This window comes from Mesoplodon densirostris, chromosome 15 (assembly GCF_025265405.1).
Source record: "Mesoplodon densirostris isolate mMesDen1 chromosome 15, mMesDen1 primary haplotype, whole genome shotgun sequence".
Taxonomy (NCBI): Eukaryota; Metazoa; Chordata; class Mammalia; order Artiodactyla; family Ziphiidae; genus Mesoplodon; species Mesoplodon densirostris.
In genome coordinates this window covers 1,296,193-1,315,063 of record NC_082675.1, presented here as the reverse complement: position 1 = coordinate 1,315,063, position 18,871 = coordinate 1,296,193, and the positions used below count along the sequence as shown (strand labels likewise).

The window sequence follows — 18,871 nt, the reverse complement described above, 5'->3', positions numbered from 1 at the left end:
CGTATCCGTGGATTTCTTCAAGCTTTTATCTCTGACTGCTCCTGAAGAAAATGGACTCATCTGTAGGTGCTGGGCATAATTTGGTCTTCTAAACGTGTTCTCAGCGATCAGTCTCCAAAGAAGAGCTAGTTGGCATTGGTTCCCAAAACAGTATTACAGGGAAAATACCTCCTTCCGCTCCTCTTTTCATTCTGTTGTATCAGAAAGTAGTAAATCTGAGTTGAAAGTATATTCCGTGGTGTTACTTAGGCAGTAGCGTAGCCATGCCGTTGTCCCATGAAATGTATGTGCTGCATATCTTTTCTGACAAATCCTGTGTCATTTCCAATGGAGCGGTTCAGAGTCACGTTTAACCTCTGCAGGCTGTGTCAGCACCGGAAGAGGCTCCTGCAGAGTCTGCTCCTGAAAAGCCGAGTGACGTTGGGGACGATAGTGTGTCTGAAGACGTTGCCGGCGCAGGGGGCAGAGGTGGCTCCTCGGGGAAGAAGGAGGTGTTGTGCAGCAAAGCCGTCCCCGACGGGAAGCTGGTGAAAGGTATGCTGCCCTCGCTACCGAGGGTTCCGGTGTTGACCTTGTACCTCACAGGTGTCACTTCAAATTAGCAAGGAAGAAGGCTGGACCGCTTAAGGTCAGGTGCCTTTAGCCACAGGACAGGAGGAAATGGCTGCGCCTTTTAAGTTGCTGTTATTAATACAACTTGCTTAGTTCATAGTACTTTCCTGATTTCGGGTTTGGGGTCATTTGGATATAAGCTCATCTTAGGTATGCGTTCTACAGGCTGTTGCTAACAGCCTGTTCTAGCAATTTAATGGAAATGTTTAGAATTTTTCAAATAATGTTTTGTACCGCCCCCCTTGGACTTCTGAAAATATATGCAAACTATTGTGCCAATGGAATTAGTTTTCTTTATTTGTTAAGGCAAGTCCCTTGAGGGTGTCTCTACCAGGCGGTATTCCACTCGCTCCGTTCCAGTTACCTTTTATGTTCTTGGGAGGAGTTTTTCATCTACCAGGACAGACATACATGAAAAGAGCAAATATAAATAAATAGAAAGAAAAAAAAGCTGACACAGGCACGGTAGCAGAGAACTCTGTGGTTGGACGTGTGAAGAAGCAGTGAGTTGCACCAGGTGGGAATGAGAAGGGCTGTGCAGAGGGAGGAGGGTTCCCAGAGCCAGCGGAGCTCCCAGGCGGGACAGCGTGGTCTGAGCCGTGTGGCCTGTTCAGACACGGGAAGTGGTCTGAGGGACCTGGGTGTCAAGGGGGGCACACCTGCCCAGGTAACCATGGCCAGCTTGTGGGGCTCTGCCTTCCTGCCGGGTCCCGGGGCTTCCAGCAGGGGCAGCACACCTTACGGCTTAGATCAGAGGAATCACTTTCTGCAGTATGGTGAGTGTGTGAAGGGATGGAGGCAGAGAAGCCATGCGGGAGGTTCGGGGTGGAGCTGGTGGCCTGAAGTGGAGGAGGGGGCGTGGCCGGGACGTGCAGGAGCCAGTGCCCGGGTTAAAGGAAAAGCAGAGGAGATGCGGGATGGGCGGGACGGGCCAGGATTGCAGGAAGGCCTTTTCTGAGCATACAGATGCCTTTGCTGGTACAAAGATGGCGATGGGTAACGGGGAAACTTCAGTGATTTAGGAAAGCATGGAAGTACCTGTGAGCCTCTCAGTCCAGGAGGTCACCTGAGCACACGTGTTTAATCTCTCACCCTTCCCAGCCGCCTTCAACTCTCATTGGAATAACCTAAGGAATGTATTAGTAAGGAGAGAGTAAAAACAGTTACTGCTCCAGAGGCGGGGGGAGGTACTGTTCGTGTTTAAGAGGGACAAGCCAGGCCACCGGACTTCAGTTCATAGGAAAGAGCAGGACATCTGGGGACTCAGTGGCAGTGACCCTGGGGGAACCCACTGTCAGCCAGAGAAGGGGGCGGGCAGAAGGCCAGAACCACCGGGAGCATCCACGGGGCTGCGGGGCCCCAACAGGGTGTGGTCGGGGCGCAGTGGGCCAGCCCCCGCCATGGAGCACCCTCCACGCTCCCGTGAGCAAGCTCCCTGGGACTCGGCAGACGAAAGAGCGCTCGCCGCTTCCCTCGTCGTGCCCTCTGAGCCTGAGGCGCCCGAGAGCTGCGGATGTCCGAAAGAACCCACCGCGCCCTCAGCTCCGTCAGGGTGAGGACGAGGAGGCAGAGAATCACGGCTCCTGCAAAGAGGCAGGAGCTCAGAAGGACACGATCCGAGCCTCGGAGCATGTGGGCACCTTGGAAAGTTACTAAGTGACAGGAAAATTCTTTTAGTCTCTGATTCGTATTCTCACAGAATTAAAGGTACTGTAAAATGAGTGCAATCGGTAATCTGACATCTGGAAAAGACTGTTTAGAAAAAGATTGCCAAATTTTAAAATATAATAAAAACACTAAAAATCGGATTGGATGAGAAGACAAGTTCAAAATTTTCCTCAAATTTCCAAGGAAAAGGATAGAGATGGAAGGAAAAGCATCCAGATGGGAAAATAGGTTGTCCTTCACGGGGGAGAAAAAGCAGGCTGGCACTTCAGATGTGTATCTATAGCATTAAATGCCAGGTAGTTAAGATCTATCTGAAATTTTGAATGAAAAATATTCTGAATGCTGGAGGACAAAGATTCTTACAGACGTGTCAATGCCCTGAAATTAATCAGTCAAAGAAGGTGAGGACAATGAGAATATTATCCAAAAATTATCAAATGCAGTGAAAACTTAAAAGAAAAACCTATAACCTCATATGCTTATGTTGGTAAAGAAAAAGTAAAAACAGAACAAGCATTCAACTCAAGAACCTAGGAAGAAACTTTATATAAAATGCATGTAAGAAAAGCAGAAAGGGAGAATCAATAAAAATCAAAGCAGAAATGGGTGAGGATATAATAAAAGACCAGTAAAACTTATCATCATTGTACAAGTTTACAGAAAAAAAAGCAAATGCACAGCATAATGAGAGAGAAAACGGTATTTTTTAAGTACACGAGAACAATATATTTAACTAAATTTGAATAAATTTGAAAATAACTGAAAAAAATTGTCTAAGAAAATATATTGATAAATTGCTAAAATGTCTCCAGAGAGGCAGTATGATGACAGATCTATAGGCCTGAAAGAATTTAGAAAACATCGGTCAGTGAAATACCTCTACAAGTAGGCAGGCCAGGACAAAGTCACAGTCAAGGTAACTTCCCTCAAGAAAGAGAAAAACTTGTCTGATTAAAGCTACTCCAGAGCCCAAAGATGGGAAGTTAGGAAGCTCTCCAGCCCTAGTACCTTAACCCCATAAAGCTTAGCAGTGTGCAGGTCAGGACCCCTGGGAAACCCAGATGTTAGCACCTCAGATGGAAGCAAGCTTGGAATGACAGTGAGAGCAGGTATGAGCAGGTGGGGTTCCTTGCAGCCATCCCAGTGCGGCATCCCACCAGAAAAATCTCCAAGTACAGTCTTACCTTGCTAACAGATGCTGGAAAAGCACCAACATTTCCTGAGACTTTTATGATAAAGCTTCCCTAGTATGACAATAATTGATGTTGGAAAAACAGGCTCTCCATTTTGAAAAAAATAAGACTCTTACATTACCTCTGACAATTATAGTGATTCCAGATAGATTTAAGTGTTTAAACGTAAAAAATAAAATCATAAAGTAGAAGAAAATAAAGGTGATTTTTTTCTAGTCAGAGTGGAAAGGATTTTCTAAGAATTGAAGCCATGAATGTTAAAGAAAGATAGGTCTGATGGGAACTGGGCCTGTATAAAGTTGAAAGACAAATGTCAGGACGGCAGTGATGGCTAATATAACAAGATAAAGGTCAAAATCCTTGCTATAGAAAGAGCTCTTGTAAATCAGTAAGGAAAGTCACTGCAGTGGAAAAACAAAGGACATAAAAAGGTAGTTCACAAAAGAAGGAAAACAGTTGGTCAGTGAATAAACTTTTTTTTTTTTTGGCTGCATCAGGTCTTCGTTGCTGCGCGCGGGCTTTCTCTAGTTGCAGCAAGCGGGGGCTACTCTTCATTGTAGTGGCTTTTGTTGCAGAGCACAGGCTTCAGTAGTTGCGGCACGCGGGCTCAGTAGCTGTGGCTCGCAGGCTCTAGAGCGCAGGCTCAGTAGTTGTGGCGCATGGGCTTAGTTGCTCTGCAGCATGTGGGATCTTCCTGGACCAGGGCTCGAACCCGTGTCCCCTGCACTGGCAGGCGGATTCTTAACCACTGTGCCACTGGGGAAGTCCTAAACTTTTAAAATACATCCTCACTAACAAGATGCTGTTCTTTGCCTCCAATTTGGTAAAGTTAGAAAGTAAGAGAGTGGGTGCGAGTGGCAGGACCCTCACTCACGCGTTGTCCTTGGAGTGTTGTCGGTGAGGGCTCTCCAGGGGAGAGCCCGAAGATGGGGACCAAACCCTAAATGCAGATGCCCTCCCACTCCTAGAAACGTCTGGCTCACCGGGACGTCTCGACCAGGTGTTCCTCCCAAGGCTCATGGGCTTTTAAAAATAAAAAATTGGGAACCATCATGGGAGACTGAAATCAGTTGGCATATCCATACTAAGAAATATGATTGCCGTTTGTTAAAATGATGTATGTTGACGTGGAAAGGTGTCTAAACTTCTTCTATGGAAAGGTGTCGCTTACTAAGTGAAAACAGCAGGCTATAAAGTATGGTCCCATTTTTCGTGTGTTTGTACACGTGCACACGTACGTGCCTCGGAACCATCGTGTTCAGATCATTTCTTTCCCATATCTGAAGAGCAGTTGGTCTTTCAGTTTGTTCACCTGTGTTTTCAAAATTTCCCATAGAGAATATATATTACCTTAGAAGTTAAAAGTTAGTAATGAAACTTGATACCTTAAGAAAGGAAGCATATTTGATGTGGAAGGTGGAGGGCCGGGCACCGTCGGCTCCCTCACGAGTGTTTCCTGAGCACAGGCTACTCTGCATCAGTGCGCACCAGGGCCATGTTAGTCCTGCGGTCCTGCCCGCTCCAGGCTCCGGGGTAACCAGACCACGCACACAACACAGAACGTCAAGAGTGGCGTGAAGGAGAGGCCGGGCAGGGCCTGTCTGAGGAGAGGCTTCATTTGAGATGAGACGAGCAGGAAAGCCAGGCATGAGAAGAGGATGACGGCTCCAGGCAGAAGGCAGGGCGGGGCTGGAGCGCAGTGCAGAAGACGGGAGTGGGAGAGGGGGCCCCTCCACCGCGGCTGTTCATCCTTAACACAACAGGACACCGCTGAAGGCTGTAGGAAGTGCTCTTCACGTGTTGTGATGTGACTTGCAAATAAGGTTCCAGGTAGAAGCAGTAGTTGTGTAATTGAACAATTCTACAAAGAAAATAGTTCCTGATCCCCTGCCTTCTGGCTGAGCTATGCTGGGAAGGTTACTTGACCTTTTTAGCCTCAGTTTCCTTATCTGTAAATGGGGAGGCCTGGTAGTATCTGTCTCCTCCGGGGGTTGCAAGTGTTAACTGAGGTGAGGCATGGAGACTCTGCACATTAGTCAGTTCTTTTATTACGTCACTATTTTTTTAATATAAATTTATTTATTTTTGGCTGCGTTGGGTCTTTGTTGCTGTGCGCGGGCTTTCTCTAGTTGTGGCGAGCGGGGGTGACTCTTCATTGCAGTGCGCAGGCTTCTTGTTGCGGAGCATGGGCTTTAGGGCTCGCGGGCTTCAGTAGTTGTGGCATGCAGGCTCAGTAGTTGCGGCTCGCGGGCTCTAGAGCGCAGGCTCAGTAGCTGTGGCACACGGGCTTAGTTGTTCCGCGGCATGTGGGACCTTCCTGGACCAGGGCTCGAACCCGTGTCCCCCTGCATTGGCAGGCGGATTCTTAACCACTGCGCCACCAGGGAAGTCCCTAAATCACTTTAAAGTATGTGTCAAACAGTGGTGCTGTTTGGCACTGTATTTGACATGCATTAAACTGTGTTCCAGGAGTTTTCATTTTAATATATTTGTTGATTGCATATTTTTTAATTTGGAGGAAGAGATTGGGATTAATTGTTTTAAAATTATTTTGTGATATAATACTTTAGCCCAAGTTAACTTGAGTAATTTTGATTAACATTTAACTGAAATTTTCTTTTCTATGTTTCTTTGACTCTATTCTTAAAGAGACCATATTACTAGAGTATAGCCTATATAGAGAGAGTATATAAACGGTTAATATTATGAAGGTATTTTCTTACGGAGAATTTCAAACAAGTACAGAAACAGAGCCTGGTGTAATAGTCACACAGCGCCACACGCAGTGCTCAGCATCCAGCTCCTGTGGCCGACGCAGGACACATCTTAGAACTCTCAATCCAGCCCACCCCCAGGATATTCTGAAGCAGATCCCAACATCATGGCATTTTATCCATCAGTGTGATCGCACTTATCTCCAAAAGATAAGGGCCGTTCCTAACATAACCACGGTAAAATGGTTAATATTGACTCTCCCAGCAAAGTGTACTTTTCACCCTGTGTTACATCTTTGGGGGTTGTTAGGAAGGTAGACCTCAGCGCACCACGTACAGTGCAAGTGCATGGCGTTGCATAATCAACACAGAGACTGATTTTGCCCCCTTTTCATTCTGACTTATAAAATATCACTTTGCTAACATTTAACATCTTGGGGTGTGCTCTGTAGCTTGAGAGATTATTGACGAGAGATGATTATATGTCAAAGATCTGGGTTATTTACCAGCTTCAAGTCACACTTGGGTTTGGAACCGTAAAATGCTGAAAGTGGAGAAGCCCGGGGTTGGGGTGGGGGTGCCGCTGGGTGAGCTCACCTCCACAGTTATAGCCACATCAGAGCCTGCCTTAGGTAACCTAGATCCACTTCCCTCTCAGAGTCAGCCCGTTTGCACTGCACTTGACCTTGCCCTTCGCTGTGGTCTACTTGAATAGCTTTCATCAGTAATAACACATGGTTTTTAAAAATAAAGTATCTCATTACAACCAGTTAGGTGTTGTTAAGAGCCATTTACCGTAGTCTGAGGAGGAAGGGACCCAGTCAGTGAGTGTTGAGTAGATGGGGGGAGGGGAAGAAGATTGTTTCCTTTGGGGCCTTTGTATTTCTCTTAAATTAAAATTTCCAAATATTCTAGGAGAGAAAAATTGAACCACCTAAATTTTCGTTACACTAGGTTTAAAATTTTCTTAAAGGTTCAGAGAATAGTCTGACATAACGCCTAGCACAAAGTAGGCACCCAGTCAAACGTTTGCTGAATAAAGGAACAGTGTCTGCAGCTTGCTTTTGTAAGAAAAGGTTACCTTATACGGTTGGGATTTTTTAGAAGTACCTTTTCATAGTGGAGTCCCATCATATGCTTACTTCTGCAAACTCAGCAATGTGCTGAGCCCAGAAAAAAAAGGAAAACACCAACAAAAATTGACCATTTGCCCATGGAGTGACCCCAGCTGGCACTCAGTGTGTGCGTCCTGACGTGGCCCGAGGTGGAGCCGGTCCTCTGCCTTCCCCTCCGTCGGGCTCAGCACGTGTGATGTCCTTCTAAACGCCCTCTGACATCACAGGCACTGCCTGCGGCCCCTGAACCTCCCTCTGCGTAAGATGTGGCTCCACTCAAGACGGTGCTCGTACCAGCTCACGCTCATGTGGATGGTGGGGCCCGCGTAGATTTCTGCTCTGTGCTTCCAGTTACTTTAAAATGTATTACCATTTTCACCTTTTCTCAATAGCTTCATTTGCTCCAATAAGCTTTGCAATCAAGGCCAAAGAAAATGATCTACTTCCCCTGGAAAAAAATCGTGTTAAGCTAGATGATGACAGTGATGATGATGAAGAAAGCAAAGAAGGCCAAGAAAGTTCTAGTAGTGCTACAAACACTAACCCGGCAGTTGCCCCACCCTGTGTAGTTGTTGAGGAGAAGCGGCCTCAACTTACCCAGGAGGAGCTAGAAGCAAAGCAAGGTTTGTCAATATGTTTTAAACTTCTTAAAAGAAAAGTACATAAATACAAGATTAACCTACTAAGCCAAAAATACGAGACTGCCAACTCGAGTCTCCAGCCTTTGGAAATCAGAACCACTGGGGAGCCGTGTGGTGTTTTTGCTCATCTGAGAAGTTCTCTGTGGAGTGAGGAGCCCTGCTGTTCCTTAAGCTCAGATGCAGTGCCCTCGGCGGTTTGTTTTCAGTGGATACGCTGAGGGTGGCCAAGAAGGCTTTAATGGCAGCCTTGGGGCAAATGCCCAGCCTGCGTGCCCAGCTCGGGCTAATGGTCCGAGCTGGGAGACACCTCTTTGTGAGGCCGTCTCCCTGCAGAACCATCGGACCCTTGAAGGTGCTGGGGCCCAAGCTGGTTTTCAGGCTGTGGCTCGTCTTCAGGGGTCACGATGTGGCCACCGCTTGCCTCTGACGCATGGCTAGCAGTGTCTGTGGGGAACGTCTTGTCGTGTTCTGTCCCTCTTCCAAGATAAATTCTGTTCTGCTCTCACTAAAGTAGTGAATTAACAGTTGCGTTTGCAGTACTTATCTGTTCTAAGTGGTTTTGTGGATTAATTTTTCTTTGTATACACAAACAGATCACGCAACATTGATGGAAGGTAATTCTTTAACCACAGGATGCTCTGCCCTCGGGAACGAGCATTGCACTGCTGTCCCCGAGCACACTTGTGTTCATGCATGTGTACCTAAATCTGCATTTATTGCGTGTGAACTGAACAGTGTGTCAGATCATTTGGAATAAAACACTTTTCACGGTGTTCCTTACCTGGTAATTTGGGCACATGTTTATGAGAACCATTCCAAGGTTTTCATCATTTCAGGTTTCACTGCTGTGGAATCCCATCAACTTTCTGACTTTGATTTTGAATGTAAAATATGAGAAGTACCAATAGTAAGCATTATAAACTAATTCTCTGAGAATTCTCTTTGCCCGATTTGTTGACCTTTCCTGAAACCTGTATCATATTCATGTATGAAAATAACTGCATTATATTTCATGACCCTTTTACTGCCCATGGAAATTAAGATAGCAAGATATTTATACAGTACTGCTTGCTCTAAACATCTTTTTTTCTGTTTATTCCTTAAGCAAAGCAAAAGTTGGAGGACCGACTGGCAGCTGCTGCCAGGGAAAAGCTTGCCCAGGCGTCTAAGGAATCAAAGGAGAAACAGCTTCAAGCAGAACGTAAAAGGAAAGCAGCTTTATTTTTACAAACCTTAAAAAATCCTCTGCCAGAAGCAGAAGTCGGGAAAGTGGAAGAAAATCCTTTCAACGTAGAGGTAAGTTAAACAAGGGTCCATGTCTGTGTTCTGGGCAAAGCGCGGTTGGTAAGAGTGCCTTGAGTGTGGACTCCTCTGGCCACTCAGCTCTCGAGCCTGCACGAAGGCTGTGAGCAGACGCTGCTCTCCTGCCACGTGGGATCGCGTGCTTTTCCGGGCAGACCTCGGAGATACCATGGTTTCAGGTCCAGACCATAGCAGCGAAGCAAATCACACGCATTTCTTGGTTTCCCAGTGTGTATAAAAGTTACGTTTACATTAATCTGTAGTCTATTAATTGTGCAATAGCATTATGCCTGAAAAATATATAGATACCTCAGTTTAAAAACCCTTTATCGCTAAAAAATGCCAGCCGTCATCTGAGCCTTCAGCGAGTGGTGATCTTTTTGCAATAGTAACATCACTGATCGTAGATCTAATAGTGAAAAAGTTTGAAACATTACGAGAATCACCAAAATGTGACACAGAGACATGAAGTAAGCAAATGCTGTTGGGAAGGTGGCCCTGATAGACTTGGTCGACGCAGAGTTGCCACAAACCTTCAATATGTAAAAAACAAACAAACAAACAAAAAACGCGGTATCTGTGAAGTACAATAAAATGAGGTCTCTCTGTACTGTATAGCTGGGGTCAGTAAGAACCTGATGAAAACTCCCTGAATGCACATGCACACCAACTACTGGGTGCAGTGTCAGAGACACGGACCTCTGGGTCCAGGCTAGGAGCCGGTGCTTCGTGGTGAGCCTCCCAGGAGCTGCAGGAGAGCTTCGGCTGTGAGGGCCACATCAGGCCTAGACAGACTCGCCAGAGCACTGATGCTCCTGCCACAGCAGTGGCCCTTGAGCTCACACTGACGGCCAAGAATCTTGCTCAGGGGTCTGTGTTAATAGCAGCACTTTAATTAAAGTGCTTTAATTAAATTAAAGGGCCTCTGTATACCCACCAGATGAGGATCAGATTGCATATGCTGTTGGGAAAAAACGTGTTGACGTAGATGCTGAGAGAATAAGAAAGGCAGAAAACAAAACCATGTGTTGGGTTTGGGACTGTCATGTGAAATGCAGAATAAAACAAAAAAAAAGTTATTTAAAAAAAATTTTTTTAATTAAAGTGCTTTTAATTAAAAAGAAAAGTAAGATATGGTTACCATCGTCTTCTCTTAAAGGGGTCAGATCCTCACAACTCTTTCCTAAGCTGTAGAACCAGAGCTTAGCCCCCGGCCCATTTCCTCCCTTCAAATGGCAGTGGGGCGTGGGGTGTTGGACTGCTCAGAACACGGCCTGCCCCGCTTCTCTAGGGGTCCCCAAACGTCTTTCGCAGCTGCCTTTTTCCTGTAACATAGAACGAGCGCTGTGCGTTTTTTACTTTAATTATGTTGACATTTCTTAGCGTCTAAGGCCGTTATTAAAAACTGATTTTTGCTGCATGTAGCCATTGGTTTATTTGTTTCTCCATGGAAAGCAGCATTCTAAGTTCAGATTTTCAGCATTCTGTTGAAGGTCGAATCAGCTTTCTCACCTCAGGAGTCGGTCTGAAATTCAAATCTGGCAGGAGACCTCAAAAATATAGCTGGGTCAGACTGGGGAGGACGAATGCCAGCTTCCGTGAGAGCTTGTGGCCTGTGGGCTGCGCTCTGGCGGTCTGGGTGCTGTTGCCGTCCTCCTGGGCACCCGGCCGCCTGCTGGAGCACCGGCCTGGCCGCCTCTGTGCTTCCCTGTGCCGCTTCCAGAGGCAGCCGCTCGGGGAGACCAAAGGCAGGCGGGCCCAGAAGAGCACCTGCAGTCATGCCCTGGCTTTGGAAGCACCTCTGCGCCAGGGCAGGGATGAAAACATGCAGCCGCTAAAACCGCCACAGATGGAAAAGCGGGGAGAGGCAGAATATAGAACAGCTCCACGGTTATGGCTGCAGCTGTAAAAGCATGCATATAGTGCGGGGCGCGGGGGGCAGGGAGCTTAAGAAGGTGAGGAAGCTGCCACATGGGAGGGGTGTGAGTGGACTACTTTAATTTCCTTTATTGTTTTGATGTCATTTGTGCAGGGAATATAGGGCTTAATTAAAAGGTATCTGCATACATAGATACTGTAACCCATTATGTTACACGGTTACATCTATATTTTCTAATAAAACTGTGAGGTTTTTGTTCATTTTTGTTTTTTTTTAATAGCTATATTGGAGTATAATTGTTTTACAATGATGTGTTAGTTTCTGCTTTATAACAAAGTGAATCAGCTATACACATACATATACATATATCCCCATATCTCCTCCCTCTTGCGTCTCCCTCCCACCCTCCCTATCCCACCCCTCTAGGTGGTCACAAAGCACCGAACTGAACTCCCTGTGCTATGTGGCTGCTTCCCACTAGCTATCTGTTTTACATTTGGTAGTGTGTATATGTCCATGCCACTCTTTCGCTTCATCCTAGCTTATACCCTTCCCCCTCCCCATATCCTCAAGTCCATTCTCTACATCTGCATCTTTATTCCTGTCCTGCCCCTAGGTTCTTCAGAACCCTTTTTTTTTTTTTTGGATTCCATATATATGTGTTAGCATATGGTATTCGTTTTTCTCTTTGTGACTTACTTCATTCTGTATGACAGACTCTAGGTCCATCCACCTCACTACAAATAACTCAATTTCGTTTCTTTTTATGGCTGAGTAATATTCCATTGTATATATGTACCGCATCTTCTTTATCCATTTGTCTGTTGGTGGGCATTTAGGTTGTTTCCATGTCCTGGCTGTTGTAAATAGTGCTGCAATGAACATTGGGGTGCATGACTCTGAATTACGGTTTTCTCAGGGTTTATGCCCAGGAGTGGGATTGCTGGGTCGTATGGCAGTTCTATTTTTAGTTTTTTAAGGAACCTCCATACTGTTCTCCATAGTGGCTGTATCAGTTTACATGCCCCCCAACAGTACAAGTGGGTTCCCTTTTCTCCACACCCTCTCCAGCATTTATTGTCCGTAGATTGTTTGATGATGGCCATTCTGACTGGTGTGAGGTGACACCTCATTGTAGTTTTGATTTGCACTTCTCTGATGATTAGTGATGTTGAGCATCCTTTCATGTGTTTGTTGGCAATCTGTATATCTTTTTCGGAGAAATGTCTATTTAAGTCTTCTGCCCATTTTTGGATTGGGTTGTTTGTTTTTTGGATATTGAGCTGCATGAGCTGCTTGTATATTTTGGAGATTAATCCTTTGTCAGTTGCTTCGTTTGCAAATATTTTCTCCCATTCTGAGGGTTGTCCTTTCATCTTCTTTATGGTTTCCTTTGCTGTGCAAAAAGCTTTTAAGTTTCATTAGGTCCCATTTGTTTATTTTTGGTTTTATTTCCATTACTCTAGGAGGTGGGTCAAAAAGGATCTTTCTGTGATGTATGTCATAGAGTGTTCTGCCTGTGTTTTCCTCTAAGAGTTTTATAGTGTCTGGCATTACATTTAGGTCTTTAATCCATTTTGAGTTTATTTTTGTGTATGGTGTCAGGAAGTGTTCTGATTTCATTCTTTTACATGTAGCTGTCCAGTTCTCCCAGCACCACTTATTGAAGAGACTGTCTCTTCTCCATTGTATATTCTTGCCTCCTTTATCAAAGATAAGGTGACCATATGTGCATGGGTTTATCTCTGGGCTTTCTATCCTGTTCCATTGATCTATATTTCTCTTTTTGTGCCAGTATCATACTGTCTTGATTACTGTAGCTTTGTAGTATAGTCTGAAGTCAGGGAGCCTGATTCCTCCAGCTCCATTTTTCCTTCTCAAGATTGCTTTGGCTATTCGGAGTCTGTGTTTCCATACAAATTGTGAAATTTTGTGTTCTAGTTCTGTGAAAAATGCCATTGGTAGTTTGCTAGCGATTTCATTGAATCTGTAGATTGCTTTGGGTAGTAGAGTCATTTTCACAATGTTGATTCTTCCAATCCAAGAACATGGTATATCTCTCTATCTGCTTGTATCATCTTTAATTTCTTTCATCAGTGTCTTATAGTTTTCTGCATACAGGTCTCTTGTGTCCCTAGGTAGGTTTATTCCTAGTTATTTTATTCTTTTTGTTGCCATGGTAAATGGGAGCGTTTCCTTAATTTCTCTTTCAGATTTTTCATCATTAGTGTATAGGAATGCAAGAGATTTCTGTGCATTAATTTTGTATCCTGCTACTTTACCAAATTCATTGGTTAGGTCTAGTGGTTTTCTGGTAGCATCTTTAGGATTCTCTATGTATGGTATCATGTCATCTGCAAACAGTGACAGCTTTACTTCTTCTTTTCCAATTTGGATTCCTTTTATTTCTTTTTCTTCTCTGACTGCTGTGGCTAAAACTTCCAAAACTATGTTGAATAACAGTGGTGAGAGTGGACAACCTTGTCTTGTTCCTGATCTTAGTGGAAATGGTTACAGGTTTTCACCATTGAGAACGATGTTGGCTGTGGGTTCATCATACATGGCCTTTATTATGTTGAGATAAGTTCCCTCTCTGCCTACTTTCTGGAGAGTTTTTATCATAAATGGGTGTTGAATTTTGCCAAAAGTTTTTTCTGCATCTATTGAGATGATCATATGGTTTTTCTCCTTCAGTTTGTTAATATGGTGTATCACATTGATTGATTTGCATGTATTGAAAAATCCTTGCATTCCTGGGATAAACCCCACTTGATCATGGTGTATGATCCTTTTAATGTGCTGTTGGATTCTGTTTGCTAGTATTTTGTTGAGGATTTTTGCATCTGTGTTCATCAGTGATATTGGCCTGTAGTTTTCTTTTTTTGTGACATCTTCGTCTTGTTTTGGTATCTGGGGCCGCAGGCAGTGCCTGTGATGTCAGAGGGCGTTTAGAAGGACATCACACGTGCTGAGCCCGACGGAGGGGAAGGCAGAGGACCGGCTCCACCTCGGGCCACGTCAGGACGCACACACTGAGTGCCAGCTGGGGTCACTCCATGGGCAAATGGTCAATTTTTGTTGGTGTTTTCCTTTTTTTTCTGGGCTCAGCACATTGCTGAGTTTGCAGAAGTAAGCATATGATGGGACTCCACTATGAAAAGGTACTTCTAAAAAATCCCAACCGTATAAGGTAACCTTTTCTTACAAAAGCAAGCTGCAGACACTGTTCCTTTATTCAGCAAACGTTTGACTGGGTGCCTACTTTGTGCTAGGCGTTATGTCAGACTATTCTCTGAACCTTTAAGAAAATTTTAAACCTAGTGTAACACACTCCAAGGCATCATTAAAAGTTATACCTGAGTATGTAAAAATCACCTCTCCTAAGAGATCAATGGAACCGAACAGACAACCATGTACTAACAGAGCATGTACAGCTGGGATTGAGTGTATAATAAAGGGGCCCTTGAACTAGTGCAAAAAGATGTGTGATTTAGTGGGTTGTGTTGTGTCTAGAATGAGCTTGAGAGTGTTCCTCCCTCTGCCATATTTTGGAAGAGTTTGAGAAGGATAGGTGTTAGCTCTTCTCTAAATGTTTGATAGAATTCTCCTGTGAAGCCATCTGGTCCTGGGCTTTTGTTTGTTGGAAGATTTTTAATTACAGTTTCAATTTCATTGCTTGTGATGGGTCTGTTTATATTTTCTATTTCTTCCTGGTTCAGTCTCAGAAGGTTGTGCTTCTCTAAGAATGTGTCCATTTCTTCCAGGTTGTCCATTTTATTGGCATAGAGTTGTCTGTAGTAATCGCTCATGATCCTTTGTATTTCTGCAGTGTCAGTTGTTACTTCTCCTTTTTCATTTCCAATTCTATTGATTTGAGTCTTCTCCCTTTTTTTCTTGATGAGTCTGGCTAATGGTTTATCAATTTTGTTTATCTTCTCAAAGAACCAGCTTTTAGTTTTATTGATCTTTGCTATCGTTTCCCTCATTTCTTTTTCATTTATTTCTGATCTGATCTTTATGATTTCTTTCCTTCTGCTAACTTTGGGGGTTTTTTGTTCTTCTTTCTCTAATTGCAGTAGGTATAAGGTTAGGTTGTTTATTTGAGATGTTTCTTGCTTCTTGAGGTAGGATTGTACTGCTGAAAACTTCCCTCTTAGAACTGCTTTTGCTACATCCCATAGGTTTTGGGTCGTCATGTTTTCATTGTCACTTGTTTCTAGGTAGTTTTTTGATTTCCTCTTTGATTTCTTCAGTGATCTCTTGGTTATTAAGTAGTGCACTGTTTAGCCTCCATGTATTTGTATTTTTTACAGATTTTTTTCTTGTAATTGATATCTAGTCTCATAGCGTTGTGGTCGGAAAAGATATGTGATATGATTTCAATTTTCTTAAATTTACCAAGGCTTGATTTGTGACCCAAGATATGATCTATTCTGGAGAATGTTCCATGAGCACTTGAGAAGAAAATGTATTCTGTTGTTTTTGGATGGAATGTCCTATAAATATCAATTAAGTCCATCTTGTTTAATGTGTCATTTAAAGTTTGTGTTTCCTTATTTATTTTCATTTTGGATGATCTGTCCATTGGTGAAAGTGGGGTGTTAAAGTCCACTACTATGATTGTGTTACTGTCGATTTCCCCTTTGATGGCTGTTAGCATTTGCCTTATATATTGAGGTAGTCCTGTGTTGGGTGCATAAATATTTACGATTATCATATCTTCTTCTTGGATTGATCCCTGGAGCATTATGTAGTGTCCTTCTTTGTCTCTTGTAATAGTCTTTATTTTAAAGTCTATTTTTACTGATATGAGAATTGCTACTCCAGCTTTCTCGTAATTTCCATTTGCATGGAATATCTTTTTCCATCCCCTCACTTTCAGTCTGTATGTGTCCCTAGGTCTGAAGTGGGTCTCTTATAGACAGCATATATACGGGTCTTGTTTTTATATCCATTCAGCCAGTCTGTGTCTTTTGGTTGGAGCATTTAATCCATTTAAGGTAATTATCGATATGTATGTTCCTATTACCATTTTCTTAATTGTTTTGGGTTTGTTATTGTAGGTCTTTTTCTTCTCGTGTTTCCTGCAAGGAGAAGTTCCTTTAGCATTTGTTGTAAAGCTGGTTTGGTGGTGCTGAATTCTCTTAGCTTTTGCTTGTCTGTAAAGGTTTTAATTTCTCCGTCAAATCTGAATGAGATCCTTGCTGGGTAATCTTGGATGTAGGTTTTTCCCTTCCATCACTTTAAATATGTCCTGCCACTCTCTTCTGGCTTGCAGAGTTTCTGCTGAAAGATCAGCTGTTAACCTTATGGGGATTCCCTTGTGTGTTATTTGTTGCTTTTCCCTTGCTGCCTTCAATATTTTTTCTTTGTATTTAATTTTTGACAGTTTGATTAATATGTGTCTTGGCGTGTTTCTCCTTGGATTTATCATGTATGGGACTCTCTGTGCTTCCTGGACTTGATTAACTATTTCCTTTCCCATATTAGGGAAGTTTTCAACTATAATCTCTTCAGATATTTTCTCAGTCCCTTTCTTTTTCTCTTCTTCTTCTGGAACCCCTATAATTCGAATGTTGGTGCGTTTAATGTTGTCCCAGAGGTCTCTGAGACTGTCCTCAGTTCTTTTCATTCTTTTTTCTCTATTCTGCTCTGCAGTAGTTATTTCCACTATTTTATCTTCCAGGTCACTTATCCGTTCTTCTGCCTCAGTTATTCTGCTATTGATCCCTTCTAGAGTATTTTTAATTTCATTTATTGTGTTGTTCATCGTTGCTTGTTTCATCTTTAGTTCTTCTAGGTCCTTGTTAAACATTTCTTGTATTGTCTCCATTCTATTTCCAAGATTTTGGATCATCTTTACTATCATTACTCTGAATTCTTTTTCAGGTAGACTGCCTATTTCCTCTTCATTTGTTAGGTCTGGTGGGTTTTTACTTTGCTCCTTCATCTGCTGTGTGTTTTTCTGTCTTCTCATTTTGCTTAACTTACTGTGTTTGGGGTAAGTCTCCTTTTTGCAGGCTGCAGGTTTGTAGTTCCCATTGTTTTTGGTGTCTGTCCCCAGCGGCTAAGGTTGGTTCAGTGGGTTGTGTAGGTTTCCTGGTGGAGGGGACTAGTGCCTGTGTTCTGGTGGATGAGTCTGTATCTTGTCTTTCTGGTGGGCAGGTCCACGTCTGGTGGTGTGTTTTGGGGTGTCTGTGGACTTATTATGATTTTAGGCAGCCTCTCTGCTATGTTTGGCATAGGGTGTCCATGAAGCTGGGTGCTGGTGTTGAGATGGAGATCTCTGGGAGATTTTCGCCGTTGGATATTAACGTGGAGCTCGGAGGTCTCTTTTGGACCCGTGTCCTGAAGTTGGCTCTCCCACCTCAGAGGCACAGCACTGACTCCTGGCTGCAGCACCAAGAACCTTTCATCCACACGGCTCAGAATAAAAGGGAGAAAAAGTAGAAAGAAAGAAAGAAAGGGGGAGGGAGAGGGAGAGAGAGAGAAAGGATAAAATAAAGAAAATAAAATAAAGTTATTAAAATAAAAAATAATTATTAAGAAAAAAATTTTTAAGTAAAAAAAAAAAAAAGAAAGAAAATAAAACCGTGCGGTCAGAACCCTAGGACAAATGGTGAAAGCAAAGCTATACAGACAAAATCTCACACAGAGACATACACGTACACACTCACAAAAAGAGGGAAAGGGGAAAAAATAATGTATCTTGCTCCCGAAAGTCCACCTCTTCATTTAGGGATGATTCGTTGTCTATTCAGGTATTCCACAGATGCAGGGTACATCAAGTTGATTGTGGAAATTTTATCCGCTGCTTCTGAGGCTGCTGGGAGAGATTCCCCTTTCTCTTCTCCGTTCGCACAGCTCCCGGGGCTCAGCTTTGGATTCGGCCCCACCTCTGCGTGTAGGTCGCCGGAGGACGTCTGTTCTTCGCTCAGACAGGACGGGGTTAAAGGAACCGCTGATTCGGGGGCTCTGGCTCCCTCAGGCCGCGGGGGAGGGAGGGGCACGGAGGCGGGGCGAGCGTGCGTGGGCGGAGGCCGCCGTGACGTTGTTGCACCAGCCTGAGGCGTGCCGTGCGAACGTTCTCCCGGGGAAGTTGTCCCTGGATCCCAGGACCCTGGCAGTGGCGGGCAGCACAGGCTCCCGGGAGGGGAGGTGTGGAGAGTGACCTGCACTCGCACACAGGCTTCTTGGTGGCGGCAGCAGCAGCCCCAGCGTCCCACGCCCGTCTCTGGGGTCCGCGCTGATAGCCCCGGCTCGCGCCCGTCTCTGGAGCTCGTTTAGGTGGCGCTCTGTACCCCCTCTCCCCTCGCACCAGGGAACAATGGTCTCTTGCCTCTTTGGCAGCTCCAGACTTTTCCCCGGACTCCCTCCCGGCCAGCCGTGGCGCACTAACTCCCTGCAGGCTGTGTTCACGCTGCCAGCGCGCTCCGACCGTAGCCCGACCCTCAGCTCCCAGCCCCGCCCGCACCGGCGGCCGAGCAGACAAGCCTCTCGGGCTGGTGAGTGCCGGTCGGCACCGATCCTCTGTGCGGGAATCTCTCCGCTTTGCCCCCTGCACCCCTGTGGCTGCGGTCTCCTCCGCGGCTCCGAAGCTCCCCCACTCCGCCACCCGCAGTCTCCACCCGCGAAGGGGCTCCTAGTGTGTGGAAACCTTTCCTCCTTCACGGCTCCCTCCCACTGGTGCAGGTCCTGGCCCTATTCTTTTGTCTGTGTTTTTCCTTTTTTCTTGTGCCCTACCCAG

At 44.7% G+C, this 18,871-nt stretch overlaps 1 protein-coding gene across 4 annotated transcripts in view; it reads left to right on the top strand.

Moving 5' to 3' along the window:
• The window catches only part of SFSWAP (splicing factor SWAP), an 84,105-nt gene that overhangs the window by 36,806 nt on the left and 28,428 nt on the right, over window positions 1-18,871 (top strand). For all 4 annotated transcript variants that reach the window (XM_060118468.1, XM_060118467.1, XM_060118470.1 and 1 more), the window contains 3 exons: window positions 363-534; window positions 7,695-7,925; window positions 9,049-9,239. In XM_060118468.1, the coding sequence (XP_059974451.1) occupies window positions 363-534; window positions 7,695-7,925; window positions 9,049-9,239 (594 nt within the window). The remainder of the gene's footprint in view (window positions 1-362; window positions 535-7,694; window positions 7,926-9,048; window positions 9,240-18,871) is intronic.